Consider the following 17532-nt stretch of genomic DNA (forward strand, 5'->3'; position numbering starts at 1 on the left):
CTCATGTGTCATGATTTATGAGAAACAAACAGCATGAAGGGAATTTCTCATAGATCCAAATGATATTGATATAAAAATCTAGATTTTCTCCTAATCTGATTTTCTTGCAATGTGAATGGCTAGGCATAGGGAAAATGGCCATAGTTATCCTTCTTCAGTAACACAATGAACGAGCAGCATGAGAATAACCAACAACACCAACACAATAAAAGGGAAGTGCATTATTAATTTTGTTAGATTATGCTAGACTTAAGGCTCAAATAGACACAACGATTACCGCTCAAAAGCCATCTTTTGAGCGATAATCGTTGTGTCTAAACACGTGGCCATCGTGCACTTTTTGGGCACTTTTTGTTCATCGCCTACTTTCAGCAAGCTAAAAGTCAGCGATGACTCTTATCAGCGCCGTGCGCTGAGTTCTCAGCAGGATATCACTGATACTATTTTGTTCAGCAGGCATCTCTCTCGGAGCTCTCAGCTATAGCTCCGAGAACAAAACAGCTGTCAGCGCTCCTGCTATCAGCTCAGCAGGATACCAGCTGATAGCTCAGAGAACAAAGCAGCTGTATGCAGATGACAGTGCTCCCACTGTCCTCTGCATACAGTGGCCACCTTCATTTACATGCCAATAAACTCTTAAGTAACTAATTAGCTACTTAAGAGCTTATGCAAAGTGATCACTCAAAACTGTCACTAAAACTCCTGTTTGAGCAATTTTTGAGCGATCATCTTTCCATGTAAATGGCCCTTACATAACAGTCAGACCACATTTTATTAATGATCGATGCAGAAGTCCAGGTAGTTTTAAAGGATTCACTTAGTTTTTCTTACAACTGTACACATATATCAAAATCTTACCACCCTTTACCAATGTGACAGGTTGCCTATGTAAATTTTACCGTTTTCTCCCTTGTATTTGCCTGCAAGTAATTGCTATTGTTACAGAGACTAGGAGGTTATAAAAAGAGCTGCTGGTAGGAAAGGAGTAAGTGTGTGGCTGAAGTCACATGGAAGGCAAAGGTAGCCTGTGCTGAGGAAGAAAACAAATTTGCTGGAGGCATGAAGCAGTTCCCAAAGAAGGAGCCTTACAAAGGAGAAGCATCAAATTGTTGCAGAGAGTACCAACTTATATCCCCATGAGACGCATCTGAGGAAATGAAAGGATGTGGTGTGGAAGGACAACAACTGTGAAGACAATGGACTGTAGTATTGGAAACAGACTCATGAGCTTCGTGTAAATATGTATTGTTGGTTTTGCGATGTGACTGTCTTTTGGATGTATTGTGACATGTGAGCAATTCAGTATTGGGGCAGTCAGCACTTATTTTTCCTTTGAAGGCCCCATTTGCATGTATTGTAGAGTTGTGGACAGTGGTTTAGGCACCAAGGGAAGAAGGTGTGATTAGATTGTGTGGAGTACCTAGAGAAACTGTTGAGTGTCCCATGTAACTGTTAGTCTTGGGTTGTCCATCATGTTTGTTTCGATAGGCTACAGGCTAGAGAGAACCTGTGCATCATGAGAGTGTTGATGGTCTGGTATTCCAGAGTGGCTTCACTATCTTGAGAGTGTTGATAAGCAGTGGACTGAAAGCCACAGCAGCTTGTCCACAGTGAAAGTGTTGGTAGACTGGAGGCAACTTGTCCATCATGAGGAATGGGTGGGCAAGAGGTCCAGAGTAGGCCTCTTTACCATGCAAGAGTGAGTGAGCTAGAAGCTTATTAAAATAATGACAAAGGATCTGTGGAAATGCTGTATAGTGGTCACCTACATGCTCTTAGAAGACTCATAAGGTGTGAGCTGTAATTGTGGTATTGCTGAGTGAGATCTGGAAAATGTCAGCAGGGAGCAGATAGTGAGCTGACTGTAGACTCATTGTCTCTTTGAAGTACTTAGGCTGAGATAGTCTTAGCTGTGGGAAAGGGCAGCTTAACAGGCTATCACTGAAGCAGTGCAAGAGATGTCAGCCCAGAGTGGAGTCAAGGTAGGCTGGGTGATGTTGAACTCAATCGTTAGGGAGGCGACAACTGGTTCAGTCCTGTAGTGTAGTAGACTGAATGGAAGTGATAGGAGGGGTCATTTAAAAGAGGGCTCTGAGGAATAGAACTCGGAGTAATACATAGTGAATTTCCTCCTGTTCATGTAAGCAAATTTTAGTGGCAAAGATAAGCTGTGATTGGATATTTTACTGTGACAAATTTTAGAGAGTAGTGTGAAGACGACACTGTTTCTGTGTAGTTAACAGTGATTGGCCAGAGTTATACTTGTTATACTGTGTATGTTAAATTGGGCATAGCAGTTTAATTGTGTTAAGTTACAGTGGACAGTGTGAAAATAACACTGACTTGTAGTCTTTGTGAAGTTAACATTGGCCATGCTGAAGTTAAGTTTCCTGTGTGAAGAGTGAAAGTTGTTAAGTGTGAAAGTCTGTTAAAATCGAGTTCAAGATGTTCAAGTGTTTTGTGCCACCTAGTGTGACCTACAACGGCTAAGCACACTGTGCCTTAAAGAGTATGTAGCAACCACCAAGCATAATGAGACGTTGTGCTGCACTTGTACGAAAAGGAGAAGTTAAGTCAACTGTTCAACTGTTATATATATATATAATATAATATATATTCTCTTATATATATCACAACCTATACATAGCTGAAGACAGTTTTAAATATTTTTGATCATATACATACTGTAGGAATGCAGTATCAGAATAGGTTGCAGAGTCTGATAACTGCAAAAAGAAACCAGAGGGTTAACAATCTGGGTGGGGCAGGAGGTGAGATACAAAAAAGCCAGTTCCTGCCAGACTCAGGGGAAGTGAGAGCTCAGTGGAGCTGAAGGGCTGCGAGCCTGAGGTCTGGTGCGGACCAGAGTTTGGGTCTGTCAGAGGAGGATGCCCGCTAGACACCCCGGGCAGGGTTAGTGATGGGGACCCGGTGGGTTATAAACTCTAGACATTTCAAATGAACTGTGTTTATGCTGTACAAGTTTTCTGTTACATGAAAATAAATGCTGGCAGGCGCCAGATTTAAGAAAAAGGACAAGTCTGTTGAGTGTTTCTGCGTGTAGTGCCTATTTACCGGATGGAGAGGCCGGCGATCCAGAGATGAGTAAACCCCCCTTGCCACAATACTCACTAATACAGATTATGGAAGTTGTAATGTTTTGATTTGATGAAGATTTTAATTTAGGAATGGACTGGGAAAAGTGCTCATGCGTTTGATTATAACCTGTGTACCCAGAGTGAGAAGTGCATACATGGATTGTATGTTTTAGACTCCTCCCATAAGCTGCATTATCTTAAAATAAAGATCCATTTATGGATTTTACAATTGAACAGATTGCATTCATCACACGTCTACATATTGTATCCACCTTCTCACATCCAGATGTGCTGCATAAGCTCCGAAAGAACCAACCAAAAAGCCAAATCCCATTGCCAGGTGCTGCACAGCCTAAGATAAGCCTGTTTATATTTCATCTGTAAGGAATGGAATCTGCATTGCATCCAGTGTGACTTCTTGCATGAAGGCTAAGGAATGTTGTAGAAATGTTTACATGACATATATTCAAATGTGTTGACTTCAGCCATGTGGTCTGTCCTGAGACCAGAACAGTAGTTGCTGATCTGCCAGGATTGTGAGATTTCCCAGTAGTTCCTCTACCAGCCACGTGATGCTCACCCCTGTCCTTTTAATCTTGAGCTCTGAAACTTTAACACAGAATAACAAGGAGGTGAAAATGTGTTTAAACTCAGAACATATGGCAAGTCATTAAAAATGTATCAACGCCTCTCCAGTGACTGCTTACTCCTTGGCGGCCTTTGCTTTGCATAGCATTAGTCAAATAGGTTAACCATTGTCTTTTTATACCGACCAATGCAGCGTTAACTTGTTAACATCCGATAACAAAAGAGTTTTTCTTCTACTCAAACCGTAAATATATTGTGCAGGTAACGGCTGTATTTACTGGTATTACATAAGCAAACAATTTGCAGTAACTCTAAAGACATTCACATGTTTGATTTCAGAAACAGATGACTAAAGAATGGTTTATACTTACTTGAAAATGCCTGTTCTAAGCTTAGTTGGTTCATGCTCTTTCTAAACATTCTCTCCATTAAATTTGCTCCTTTTTAGGGGTTGGGTCATGAAGAGCACCATGTCCATAGGTCCTGTTAGGGCCTATGGATATCTTAGAAAGGCGTCCCCTGATCGGAACCCACCTATATGAGCCAGAAAGGACAGCCACTCTGGCAACAGTTCCCATTCTGGTGGACTTAAGGGTCATCCTTGTTTTACATGGATGGCTATTCATCTGAATGACCATCATGTAATACTACATTGCCTTTGCAGCAAAATCAACTGTTTGAGGGGGTGCTGATAGGAGCCAAATTCTGAAGGGGTAGTCTTTAAAGGATTTTACTAGAATTAACATTTATCACCCATCCACAATGATAATATCTATATATCTGATTACTGCAGGTGCTGCCATTAGTACCCTACTAATCATGAAGACAGGAGCCTGTGTCCTCCTTTCCTTATCACTATATCCCTCACATGGAGGAGGTGCTTAAATGGAGCGAGGATTGAGCATGTGCATTGCCTCTCCATTCAACTCTATGGAATTGCCGAAGATAGCCGAGCGCTGCACCTGACTTGTCTTCAGCAGTCCCATTGAGTTGCATGGGTCTACTAGGCACATGATCAGCTGCTGCTCCATTCAAGCTCCTTCAAGAGTAAAGCAGTACACAGAACCCTCATTCTCATGATCAGTGCGGGTCCTAGTGGTGGAACTCATAGCACTTGGATACGTATCACCTACCCTGTTAATGTTAATTCTGTCAATACTTTTTTAAGCCAGCTAGCCATTGTGTTTTTATCACTGTACAAGATTGTAGGTTACATACAATATTATGGTAATGACTCTTCTAATTGAAAAATACCACTATTCTCTTCTTTCAAATACAACACTATTACTAATGCTTGTTGTTATTCTGTATATGTAGATTACCAGACCCTCCGACATGACCCTTTCCACCCACTGTCAATGTTCCTGTTTTGAATAATGGATGGTATTAGTGGCATCTGTTCTTATTCTCCATATGTTGTCTAACAAGCACATTTATATGACCTCTTCTATCTTCAACAAATGCCTTTTGTGCAGACATCTCATTTAATGCACTCCATGTGTGAAAGGATTCATATTCGTAAGAGGGGTACATTTTAGCAAGAGTGAAAGAATGAATTAGCAAATACAATACTATTTTGAGTGACAAGGTCAGGAGTCAGAAGCGGACTACTCTCACCAGGGGAATTATGTTGGCGATCAGTTAGACTAATTGCACATTGCAAGATCAGTTTAGCCATTCAGTCTGGCTTCTTTTGAATTGTAACCGATTTGGGACAAATTTCACACATTTTATTGAAGATAGTATTTCTTTAGGTGCAGATTGGAGATAAACGAGCACGCTCGGATAATGCAGTTACTCGAGCGAGCATCGCTCTTCTCGAGTAACTGCATTCTCGTCCGAGCAGGCTCGGGGGACCAGCGAGGGTGAGCAGGGGGCAGCAGGGGGGGAGAGAGATCTGTCTCACTCTCTCCCCCGCTCCCACTCGCTACCCCCTGCCACCCCCTGAGCCTGCTCGGACGAGAATGCAGTTACTCGAGAAGAGCGATGCTCGCTCGAGTAACTGCATTATCCGAGCGTGCTCGCTCATCTCTAGTACAGATGTCCTAGACAACTATGGTATTCACAACCAGTTGCAAATGCTAAATGGGCCGTGATAGGGTAATAGCCTTGTGTAAGATTTAAAACATGGAAAATGAAAGTTAGTTAAAAGAGGATCTGTTGGCTTAATATACTGCCCTATATAAGGGCAGTATGTTACTGCTATGGGGCCATATTACTAGTACAAAATAATATACCATTTAGCTACTAGGAGTGCTCACAGAATTCACCTGGCACGTAAAGTAGTTTGAGTCTGGTGTATTCGTGATTAAAACAATCCCCCTGTCTTTCAAATATACTATCCTACCAAAAGTATTTGGACACTCCTGTCAGTAGAATGAATCATGTCTTATTAGGATGCCAGTTGTCCTAAATCATGCTACATGAGATGCAGACCCTTGGTGATGTCCACAATAGTTTATTACAGGAACTGCATGCTATTGGATATACGGGTTTCGTCACTGCACACAAGCCATCCATCACAAAGCTCAATGCATCAGCCCATCTACAATGGTGCAAGGAGCGTCATCATTGAACAGTTGAGCAATGGAAGAACATTCTACGGAGTGAAGAATCGCACTACTCCATTTTCAAAACAGATGGGCGAACACCTTTTGCCTGAGTGTGGGGAGATTCTGTTATGGTCTGAAGATGTTTTACATGGCATAGTCTTGGTTCGTTGGCTGTAGCGCCAAGAACCATGAACATGAAGGTGTACCTTGACATTCTAGACAATAATGAGCAATCAACTATGTGGGAATACTCTGGAAACTGTCAGTAATACTTTCAACAAGACAACGTACCTTGTCACAAGTCCAACATTGTTTGAAAAAGGTTTGAGGATATGAAGGTTCAATGATTGGACCAGCTTGCACAGAGTTCTGATGTGACCCTTACTCAACAACTTTGGAGTGAACTGAAACTTTGGAACAAGAATTGTGAACAGTGTCTATTGTCTTTGAAAGAACTCACTGGATGTTTAAAGGATAAATGGAGGGAAATACCAGCAGAAGTGCATCAGATGTTAGTAGAACGTATACCACAGAGAGTATCCAATGTCATTAGGGCCAAAGAAGTCCCACTTCGCATTAACATATGTAAATAAATACTACTATTGATTATTGCTCAGATGTATAATTACTTTCATTACCGCACATGCCCCACCAGTAATCACCACCCTCACCCTAGCTAGACCATTGCATTATGTATGAACATGTGACTATGTAGCCTTTCATATTCCACATCATAAGACTTTATGACATTTAACTGGGCCTTATAAAACTACAGTATTAAACATGGGAAGTTGGCAGTTACTATGGATGTCAAGCTCATAGTGGCCGTCATTAAGCGCTGTCACCTGCACTTGCTAGATGAAGAGAACTGAGTCAATTATTAAAAGTCATCACATAACTAAGGAATTGATGAGTGATTTTTTTTTTTCATTTTTATTTTAAGGTGAAATGCACTAAATGTAATGGTTTATTCACAATCTCATTCTTTGACAAGTAATAATTTGTTTATGCTGCTTTCCAGCTAAAGACAACATGAAAAACAGCTTTTTTTCATGCATAAATTGAGGTCATTGATTGTCATCACTAATGGCTGTATCTATCCACCTGTGCTGTTAGTTGTCAATTTCCCAGCATTTTAGCTCACTGTCAGCACCCAGAGCTATCTGCCTGATGAGCATCCTATACAATAATGTAAGCAAGCTGGTTTCAGTGTGATGGACTGCATGATCACATCTTACGTGATGCTCCTGAACTGCCGGTCTATAGAAGTCGTTTTTCTGACTTAGCTTTGACAATTTAATGGTCATATTACTACTAACAACCAAGATTTTATCCAGTGAATTTGATCTCAAGACACTAAAGTGGTCATAAATCTTATGTGTTAAATAAGTTTAGCTCTGCTCTCAAGTCTTTAGTTCCACAGCTGTCTACTAATGGTTTGCTTCTGTTCCATCTACAGCAGTGGTTCTCAACCTTTTTCAGCCCAGCACCCCCTTTAGGTATTAGGATGGTGACCAGCACCCCCCAAGCCTTACTAGATTAAACCCAGTCAAAGTTTACCTTGTTTACAAAGTTAAAAGTACAAATTAAAATGCTGAATACTTTTTTTGGAAAGTCTGATAGTGTTTAACAGATTAGCATTAACTCTTTCCAATCCAATTTGTATCCTGGTTTTCCTAGGGACTTACTCTTTTTCTGCCATTATACAAAGGCGCTATCTGCTGGCTAAAGCCAGTACTGCATGAGGTGACATGTTGGATAGGCTCCAACAACAGAGGGGCTGGCAATATACAGTAAGAGAACCCCGGTGGTCATCTTCCAACATCAGAGCTGTACAGCCTTAAATCCTAATGTCTTCAGAGGTCAGACAGTGGATTGGAAAGTGTTAATGGTGAAAACATGTCTCTAAAAATTACCAAAGAAGTATTTTAGTCAGCTAAATTTTAGCTGCAAAAATGTAGGTGCTAAATATTTCAAAACAGGTTAATTGTGGATACAATAATAAATAGGTCTTATTGCAGAAGAAAAATTTTTGGCAAGCAAGCAATAATACCATCTTTAATTATCATTCGATTGAAATGTACAATGTATAAAGAAAATGTAAGATACACCTTAATCCGTAATGGTCAGAAGACTAATTAAAATGCAAGAACAATGAAATTCGACCAATAATAATGTTTGCCACAATCAAATTGTGTTATTGGGCCTGATGAGGAGACGCCAATTTCGCGATATCTGGTTCTATCTTCATCAACTGCAGTCTCAAGTTGCTCCTTACACATATCTGAAGTTTGTTTCTCCCTTTTGTCAGGAGCTGCTGAACTGCGCTGAAGCCCCTCTCCACTAAGTACGTAGATGGAAAAGCTAACATGAGCAACTTAACTTCTTGCCACACCCAAAAACATTCATAGCCACATTGTTGGAAAAGTGCTTGGGCTTCGCTATCTGGTTTAACTGCTCTTGTAATGTGGGATGAAATTCTCTTGCATCTGCTGAAAGTGGATTGAGTACCCACTGTGGTATTTCAAGGGTACATAGATCATGAAACCTAGTTTGCATGTCTTCTTTGGCTTGTTTGAGGTGTGAGCAAAAAACATCTAAGCCTGAAATCTTGAAGTTTGTTTCCATCTTCGCGTGCAATTTCTTGAAGATGCGGAAACTGACAGAGCTCACGTTGACTGAGGTTATGGGTATAAAGGTCCAGTTTGGCAACGAAGGAAGAGATTATACCAGAAAAGACTTCGTTCAAAGAGTGTACTTCTATCTTGTTAACAGCATTAATTACATAGCGCAGAGAATCATGCAATCTCTCACATAAATGTTTAGCACAATGGACTGCCATTATGCCAAGTATAGCAGATTTTAAATGGGTTGTAAATCTGCGATATCGACCAATCATTTGTTAAAGGGATGTTTTTTCTTGGAAAAATTCTTCCACTAGAGGAGCCATTCGTGTCGGTGGTTACATTATTGGTAAACAACAGTTCCTCCACTACCTTTTCATTCCGATTAATGAAACAAACATAAACTAGCAACAATGCTTCCTTGTTTCTAACCGTTGACTCGTCAATTTGCATTACAAATTCTGTGTTCTTTAATATGTCCAAAAATATTTCTTCCACATCAGCAGCCATCTCGTCATTTCTTCTTGAAATGGTGTCATTACTCAAAAGAATCGATGGCACACACATCAGGCCCCAGCATAGTACTGATAATCTCTTTAACTGCGGGTAACAGAAGTGTTTCCCCAATAGTATGTGATTTGCCACATTGAGCTATGAATAAAGAGACTTTACAGGAAGCAAGTAGGCCTTTGTCAGCATTGAGAGCAGATTTTCCAAATAGCTTGCCTACAGTACTGCGGTTCTCAAACTTTGACTTTAAACCTTGGAAAAATGAAATAAGCTTACCTACTTTGTCTGAATGCATTTTTTCAAGGTGATCACTCAGTCTCAAAGGCTTCATAGCTTCATTCGAAAATACCTTTTCACAAATCAGGCACAAGGGAAGCTGTCCATTTGTAGGAGAAGGGATATACCATATTTCAAGCATTCATTTGAATATTGACGTCATTTTTTCTTCTCAGCCATTTTTTAAAAGTATGCTTCAAGAATGCACTGCTTATGTCACTCTATCATATAATGATGTATGACTTTTGTAACTCTATGACTCCGCTACAGATCAATCACACTAGATAACCTAAAGAACAACCTAACCCGAAGTATTCTATAATGTTTCTGTTTGGCTGGAATTTTCAATTGTGTGGGTCTCTGGGAGTTGAAGTTTATATCGGTGTTCTGGAAAGACACTTGGCATATGCTAAGACTACAACTCCTAGCGACCCACCCGAGTTATAATTTGAAGCGGTTCCAGCCAATCAGCAGCATTATGGAAAACAGTGGGTTAGGTTGTGCTGTAGGTTATCCAGTGTTATGAAGTGTGATTGATTTGTAGCGGAGTCATGAAGTTATAAAAGTCATACATTATATGATAGAGGCGTGCAGGCTGCACACAACTTCCATTACATGTAAGTGATTCATATGGAAATAATTGCCTCAGTTTTGTCAGTTTCAGATTTCACTGATAGTCTTCGGATGGATTATTGAAGAAAACCGAGGGATCACTACTTATTTTTATAAAAATGTAGTTACTAGATGAAAAAAAATCAGCAAAGCAAACACAGAACGCCCCTGCCCCTACTGCCCCTCTTATGGTCCAATGCCCCCCTGCCACCCCTTTTGTTCCACTGCCCCCTTGAGAAGTAAAAACGCCCCCATAGGGCAATAACACCCATGTTGAGAACCACTGATCTAAAGTATATATTTTTTAATGTTTTAAAAGTCACATTTTTTTAATGATTTACTAATATAATCCCCTTTTTTGTCTTTGATAGGTGTAAGTGTAACCTACATGCCAACAGCTGTACTTTCACAAACAATCGACTGGCCTGTGACTGTGAACACAACACTACTGGACAGGACTGTGAACGGTGTAAGAAACAATTCCAAGGACAAGCATGGAGCCCTGGCTCTTATCTTACAATTCCCAAGGGTACTGCCAATATATGTGAGTATATAGTCCAATATCTAGATATAGATTGGGTAATAAGCTTTCCATTCTCACTGTATAGTACTTACTGGCATCAAGGACAAATTGGACCGATCAACAAAAACAACAGAGATCGCTAACATTTTTTAACTTAAGAGTTACCATTATCAAATATAATACTTTTGTGCACCATATTACCTGTCAATGAAGTGTGGGAGAAAAGGCTATTAAATCCTTCTGAAAGCATTTTCTCTACATGTCTACAAGTATGATTGGTTTTTATATATCATAGAATATGTCCAAAAATAGACTTATAAAAATAAATGTAATGCCACATCTATTTCTCTTATAATCTCCACTCTTGGGACACAGTCATATAGTGGTGCTTAGAGTTATTCCATTTTACTCTATGCTTATTGTATGGCTCTTTTTTGTTATCCATGTAACAGAAGCAAAGATTTTTCTGTATGTGAAAACAGGAGCGCGAATAGGGGCAAATTTATCATGTTTTTCTTCCAGATTATCTGACAGTATGAACTAAAGCGTGCATGGAGATATGCTTTGGGGCACACTGTGCCAAGGAGAATGATATGAAGTTACTATATTCAGAGCTTATCTTGCCAGCCAATTAAAGCAAGATCATCTGCTGAACAGTCTATTCTTTGATGACCTTGATGCCAAGTGTGTCAATGATAACAAGACCCTGTTAAACTGTGCTGACTTTAGATCCAGGTGTCATGGAAATCATTCTGAGACAAGTATCATTGACATTAAGCTGCTATACATGGTTCCATGTGTGAAAGGCAACTTCTCCAAGTGTTCCCAGGCCCGGCTATCTCCATCCCTGGTACCACCAGCACGTTTGGGTCCACATCCCCAGCCCCAAGAGTGATGTTTCGCCCAGCTTGACTGATTAAGGGGTTCACCCCCAAACTGATAACTGCTGTTTTTTAATTTATGTAATACAAGAGAAGTTGGATATGTCATCCCACTGTCTTGTGATCTTCATTGGAGAGCAGTGGGAGATACTAGTTTTTTTAGCCTTTAATTTAATTTGCCGTTGGTGGGTCCATCTGGTTAGCAGCACCTCCATCATTCACATATATTTTTGATGCTTCTGAGCCCTGGATATTTGTCTGGGACTCAGGCTCTTGACATTGTAGGGTGTGCCCCCCCCCCTCCTTTTTTTTCTCCTTTCTATACATGGTTCCATGTCTTGTTCTATGTCTGGCATCAGGATAAACTTATGAAGGCAAGTGCCATACATAATATCCATGGAACCTCACCCTAGTGTCAAGTAATGCCACGTATTCTAATCCTTGAAACAATTGTTGACACAATGTCATACCTTCTCATTTACTCTTCCTGTTATGTGCCAATCTATCAAGTGTACTTCCAGTTTCGGCTTAGTAGAAAACGAAAGCCATGATCTATACTTTAAGTTTTGCTGACTTCCTTTCTCACAGCAGTGCAGATAACAAGCATCAAGTTAAATGGCTCCTACAGTATTTTTAGTGGTGAACTTCTTTTAGAAATTTTGAAGACTCTTCAACATTCGTCTGCAGAAGGTGCTTTTCTTAGTTCAACTCAATTCAAGTAACTTGAATGAGTCGTGAAACATCTTTACAAGTCAGTTCATTTCTGATGAGTTGCAAACTATGTAGCCCTAGAGTTTTTTTAGTTTACATATACCTTCAACTTTTCACTAAGTGCAGTATCAGCAGTTGCCTATAGGGACCAACAAACGAGGGGACGAAGACACTCACGAGTGACTACTATTGTATTGAACAAATGCATGTGAGCATTCTATAACTCAATGACGTTGAAGGTACAGACTACAGCACCAGTTGTTCATGACTTGAGGAGTCCGCCCGTGTAATATCTGCTAACATTGCTTGTAGATGCACCATAAAAACACATCATAAGACAATGAAATGTATTTGGAAGACAGTAGTTGAGTCCATAGTGTGCCCAAAACACTCAAGAACGGGAGAGGTTAATGCAGACTGTTTTTAACGGAGGAATCAATGAGGTGTTAGATCAATGAGTGGTTTAATGCATTCTGCTATCATTCTGCTCAATTAATTTTTTTTAATATAGAGCTTAATCCGAGGCCAGTTGACAGAAGAAACAAGAGGAGAACTGATGGTGATATGAATTTAATCTAATAAAGGCAGGAAGTGTGTGTAGCAGCTGACCTAGTCTGCCCGTAATCCATTAACCAAATGATTTATAGCCAGATAGAACGGCTTTGAAAGTACTGAAGTTACAATTTAAGGTCTGGGTAGACCTTTAAAATAAAAATGCGGTCTGGAGAAATTCCTAGGACATCATTTTGCCAGGCTTATAGGCAAAGGCATAATGTGAATGCAAAACCTATAACACGGACCCCAACTGTAAAGCTTCATTCATAGTACTGGTCTTCTTATATGAGGAAGGAAGACCTTAGGCTCCCTAGGAATCTAGGGCCCTAGGTGTGACTGTATCCTGGGCTCCTGTTTTATTTAGACCTCAGCCTGGAGGCCAAATACATTTTGATGATCTTCTTCATGGATTGACATATGTATGGTAAAAGCTTGAAAAAGCACTGTTCTTATTAACCTCCGCTATGCGTAAAGGTGCAGGCAGCCACTAAAATGAGTCATGCTATGGTAAATAGCTCAGATGAGCTGTATGCAGCATAATCAGGCTGAATATTCACATTTGTCCTTGTAGGAGTTGCTCTATGAGCTATGCTCCCACTTGTTGCTTTTTACTAGCCAAACTTTTACACTGTGTCATATAACAACTATCCTTTAATGAATTCGTCTAAAAGCAAAAATCTATGATTTTTCATTAAGCCATTCTAGTTATGTTATCTCACTTCAAAATGAGAAGAGACTTAGATTTCACGTATCTTTGAGGACTAATGTATCAATCGTAATATGTGAAATACAAAGACAAGGAAGAACGCCATTGCGGAGCTAATACATTCTCAAGGGAGCTCGTAACAAGAAGCCACGTGAGCACGCCATTGTGACAGTGCAGACTTGTTAGCAAAATGATTCCCACTTGTAGGGTAAGCAATTCAAATAATAATATTGCTATCTAGGTCCATTAATTCCATATATTATACTTGAAGTGGAGCCGCACAAGAGCTTCGCTGTAACGTGTAACAATTGGCACATTCAGGTTTCTGGATTTGTAAATTCTGTAATTGTTTTCTCTATGAAATAACATTTCTAGAACATCTTGCTACTATTGTGTTATCACTCCTGGAAATCTATGAATAGTTTTGTAACTACATGGGGTGGACAAAAATATGGAAACACTGTACAAAATGCAAGAGATTTTAACCATTAGCACTTAGCTGCCCTTTTGACCCCAGCTTGACTGAGAGCTTTCCCAGCAAATTTGTGTTTACTTCACCTCTTGCCCTGCTCTGGGTGATTTTGGGAGCCAGCTGGTAACAGCAGTTGATTAGCTCAATCCCTTGACCAATGGAACCTCCACTTAAGTTACATGAGTTTGTAATCTTATTTCAATAAGACATGTAGAGGTATGATTTTAAGGCATGCATTTCGCATGGTGTTTCCATATTTTTGTCCACCCATTGTAGATGTTACCACTCCAATAGTTTGTCCTTAAGGACCATTTACACATAGCAATTGTAGCATAAAAACATTCAAATGAAGGAAAATGTGCGATAGTCGTTGCATCCAAATGCAAAGTCATCATGTGCTATTCGCTTTCTTTTTGTTTGTCGCTGAGTTTTAACCAGCGTAAAAATAATCGCTGGCTTGCTCACTTCTTGCTGCATGTAAAGCTTCCCGCTCACTATTTCATAAAGAATGTGAAGCGCTAAGTGAGAAGTGAGCGATAATCTGCCTATCTAAACGTTCTGCATGAGCTCGAACAACTAGTGGTGACTAGCTGACAGTTATCCAGTGTAAATGGGGCATTGCACAGTATGACACTGTCATCGCTAAATGGATAGTGTTGTGTGTGAGGACACCAACCATCGATAAGGGGAATGACAACCCAGTGGTCAGTCTAGTACAAAATAAGTTTTTACCCCCCTGCATATCTGGAAAATTGGCCAGTTCTTCTTAACCTTTTAAGGGACTGGTCTTGTCTGCTGCCATCAACCTATTGAAATCAATGGGTTCACTTCATCACATTTTGCAGGTGTGAGTTTAAGCCCTCGCTAATGTGATTGGAACTCCATAAGGCAATGTAACTGATTGCCTGCGAGTTACCACATATCACACGTGCGTACAGAGTCCAAGTTATACGCGGTAAATATACGCCCATGTGAGCCCATGTGACACTGAACTACTGGCAGAGCTATCTGTTTCTGGCTCTGCCTACAATGATAGTGGGCCCAATATCAGCGATCATCAGCAATCCTCAGTGAAGCCCTGGTGATCAACTATTCATGACATATCCCAAAGATAGGTCATCAATAGAAAAGTCCCAGAAAAGCACTTTAAGGTGGCCATATATAACAGATAAGTATTGGCTGAACCGCTGATCTTGGCAGGACTGGCCGATCATTTAATGTGTATTGGATATCCTGATTTTCTCACAATGGCAGATGTCAGGGGAAAGAAAGGTCAGGCATGTTAGATTTCAATATGCCTGATCCTTTGTTCTCAAAGGAGATAAGCCACCACTAGATGGGTCTAGTCTAGTGTCTACGGTCCATAATATAAGCCATTGAGGACTCCATGCTGTGTCTTGTGCATGATCCCTTATGGCCCTCTTACACAGGATGACAGTCAGGTAAGCATCTACATGAGCCTTGTGTGGCACAGCTCTCACTCATGACCTGAAGGTTGCAAGTTCAATCCCCGCGTGGTTCAGGTAGCTGCCTCAAGGTTGACTCATCTTTCCGAGGTTGGTAAAATGAGTACCCAGCTTACTGGGGGATAATAAATAAATTACCTAAAAGCGCTGTGAAATAAATTGGCGCTATAAAAATAACAATAATTATTAATTTTTCTGAGTGCTGACATCACCGCTAAGGTCGTCAGCGCTCGTGCAGAGCGTTTACATTGACAGACTTCAGCGCTGGATCACTGGCTTCATGGTCAGCACTTCACCTTCTTCCCCTTCAGGAAGCATTTACATGGAATGACAAACCCGCAACCCAGCAATGGTTTTTAAGCTGACTGAAAAAATAGCTTAAAAACCTGCAAATGTTCATTTGAACGTATTTTAAGCGATAATTATCCTGTGTAAATGGCCCATTACAAGGGAAAGATAATTCCCATGTTTGCCATGAAGATAGCATCAGCAGGATACAAGTCAGTCTGCACCTTGCTCACCTTTCCCACGTAATACGGGCTGTAGTAAAAGACACAACTTGCAGGGCAGTCAGGGAGAACTTCCCGTCTACTACTGCGCCGTATTACCTAATAATCTTCCATCCTTAGAGGGGGGATCCATCGTTTCCCCTAGTGATGTCTCGCGGTCGCTGTATACATGTGGGCAACACAAATGTTTCGTAGTATGACTGACCATGCGGTGGCTGCAGCCAACTTGTGCTATACTCCTGGCATCATGGCTCCCGTCACTGCGCGATGATGCCGGTAGCATGGCAAGTGATTGGCTGCAGCGGTCACATGGTACCTGCCTGTAAACAAAGACCGTAAGGACTGCAATGCGGGATTACTGGAGAAATAAGAGGTGAGTAATAGTATTTTTTTTTTTCAGTTTTACACACATGGTTGCTGTTTTTTCTTAATTTTGACACTGATAATCCCTTAAGGAATGTGATTTTCGTAAAAGGTGAATATTATACATAATGCAGTTCCTAAATAAACATTTTGCTTAGGCTCTACGGTTCTAACGTCTATATTACAAGATAGGCCGCGGAAAATTAGCCTGGCATCACACTGCTATAAAAGCTGCCTAAAAGAAAATCAGTCTCTGTTGCCCCTAACAACCAATCACAGCGCAGCTTTCACTTTACCTCAGCAGTGTGAGTAATGAAAGCTGCGCTGTGATTGGTTGTTACAGACAACACAAACAGATTTTCTTTTAGCCAGCTTTCATCAGAGTGTGGTGCCGGGATACTTTCCCTGTAGATGTATTACTGTTGGTAAACCTGGTACAAGGTGCTGCGCCCACTGCAGGGTCTGAGGGGAGGCACATGACACTCTTTGGTGGTCCTCCTATGTCATGAACAGCCCTCTTAGACCCCGCTCTGTTTTGGCAGCAGTGTTCATTTAACTCTTGTCATCCCACCATATGCAATGTGTGTGTAGCCTAGCAATAATGGTCTTGGCCATACCTGTATAACAGCACATAACATGCCTTTTCTTGTTCTCTCTCACAGGTGTATCCAGCATGGCCAGCAGTGAGTACAATCTGAGTGTTTGACGTACAGTGATTCTCGTCCGCTCCAAACATCCATCAGAGCCACACAGAGCGGCAGAGAAAAAAACACGTTTGCAGGAAAGACAGGATAATATTTGCTGCATTTACATGTAATATTGAATCAGAGAGAAGAGTGGATACGTCTGATGACAGGTCTGACAGCAAGCAGCTCGGCCTGTCTGTACCACCTTTCATTTGCCTGATGTATTTCTCACAGGCACTGAGCAGAGAGAGAAGTAGACATATATACAGAAACCGAGCCAGACGGGTGATTACATCAACGGGGATAGATAGATAGATAGATAGATAGATAGATAGATAGATAGATAGATAGATAGATAATTGGATAAATAGATAGACAAATATTAGAGAGATAGATAGAT

At 40.7% G+C, this 17532-nt stretch overlaps 1 protein-coding gene across 4 annotated transcripts in view; it reads left to right on the forward strand.

The window, feature by feature from the left end:
- The window catches only part of NTNG1 (netrin G1), a 276714-nt gene that overhangs the window by 152840 nt on the left and 106342 nt on the right, over positions 1 to 17532 (forward strand). For 3 of the 4 annotated variants that reach the window (XM_066594724.1, XM_066594727.1, XM_066594725.1), the window contains exons 3-4: positions 10632 to 10804; positions 17109 to 17129. In XM_066594724.1, coding sequence (XP_066450821.1) covers positions 10632 to 10804; positions 17109 to 17129 — 194 coding nt within the window. Of the gene's footprint in view, positions 1 to 10631; positions 10809 to 17108; positions 17130 to 17532 lie in introns of all 4 variants that reach the window. The other variant, XM_066594726.1, reaches the window with a different exon arrangement.

The sequence above is a fragment of the Eleutherodactylus coqui genome, chromosome 3 (assembly GCF_035609145.1).
Source record: "Eleutherodactylus coqui strain aEleCoq1 chromosome 3, aEleCoq1.hap1, whole genome shotgun sequence".
NCBI lineage: Eukaryota > Metazoa > Chordata > Amphibia > Anura > Eleutherodactylidae > Eleutherodactylus > Eleutherodactylus coqui.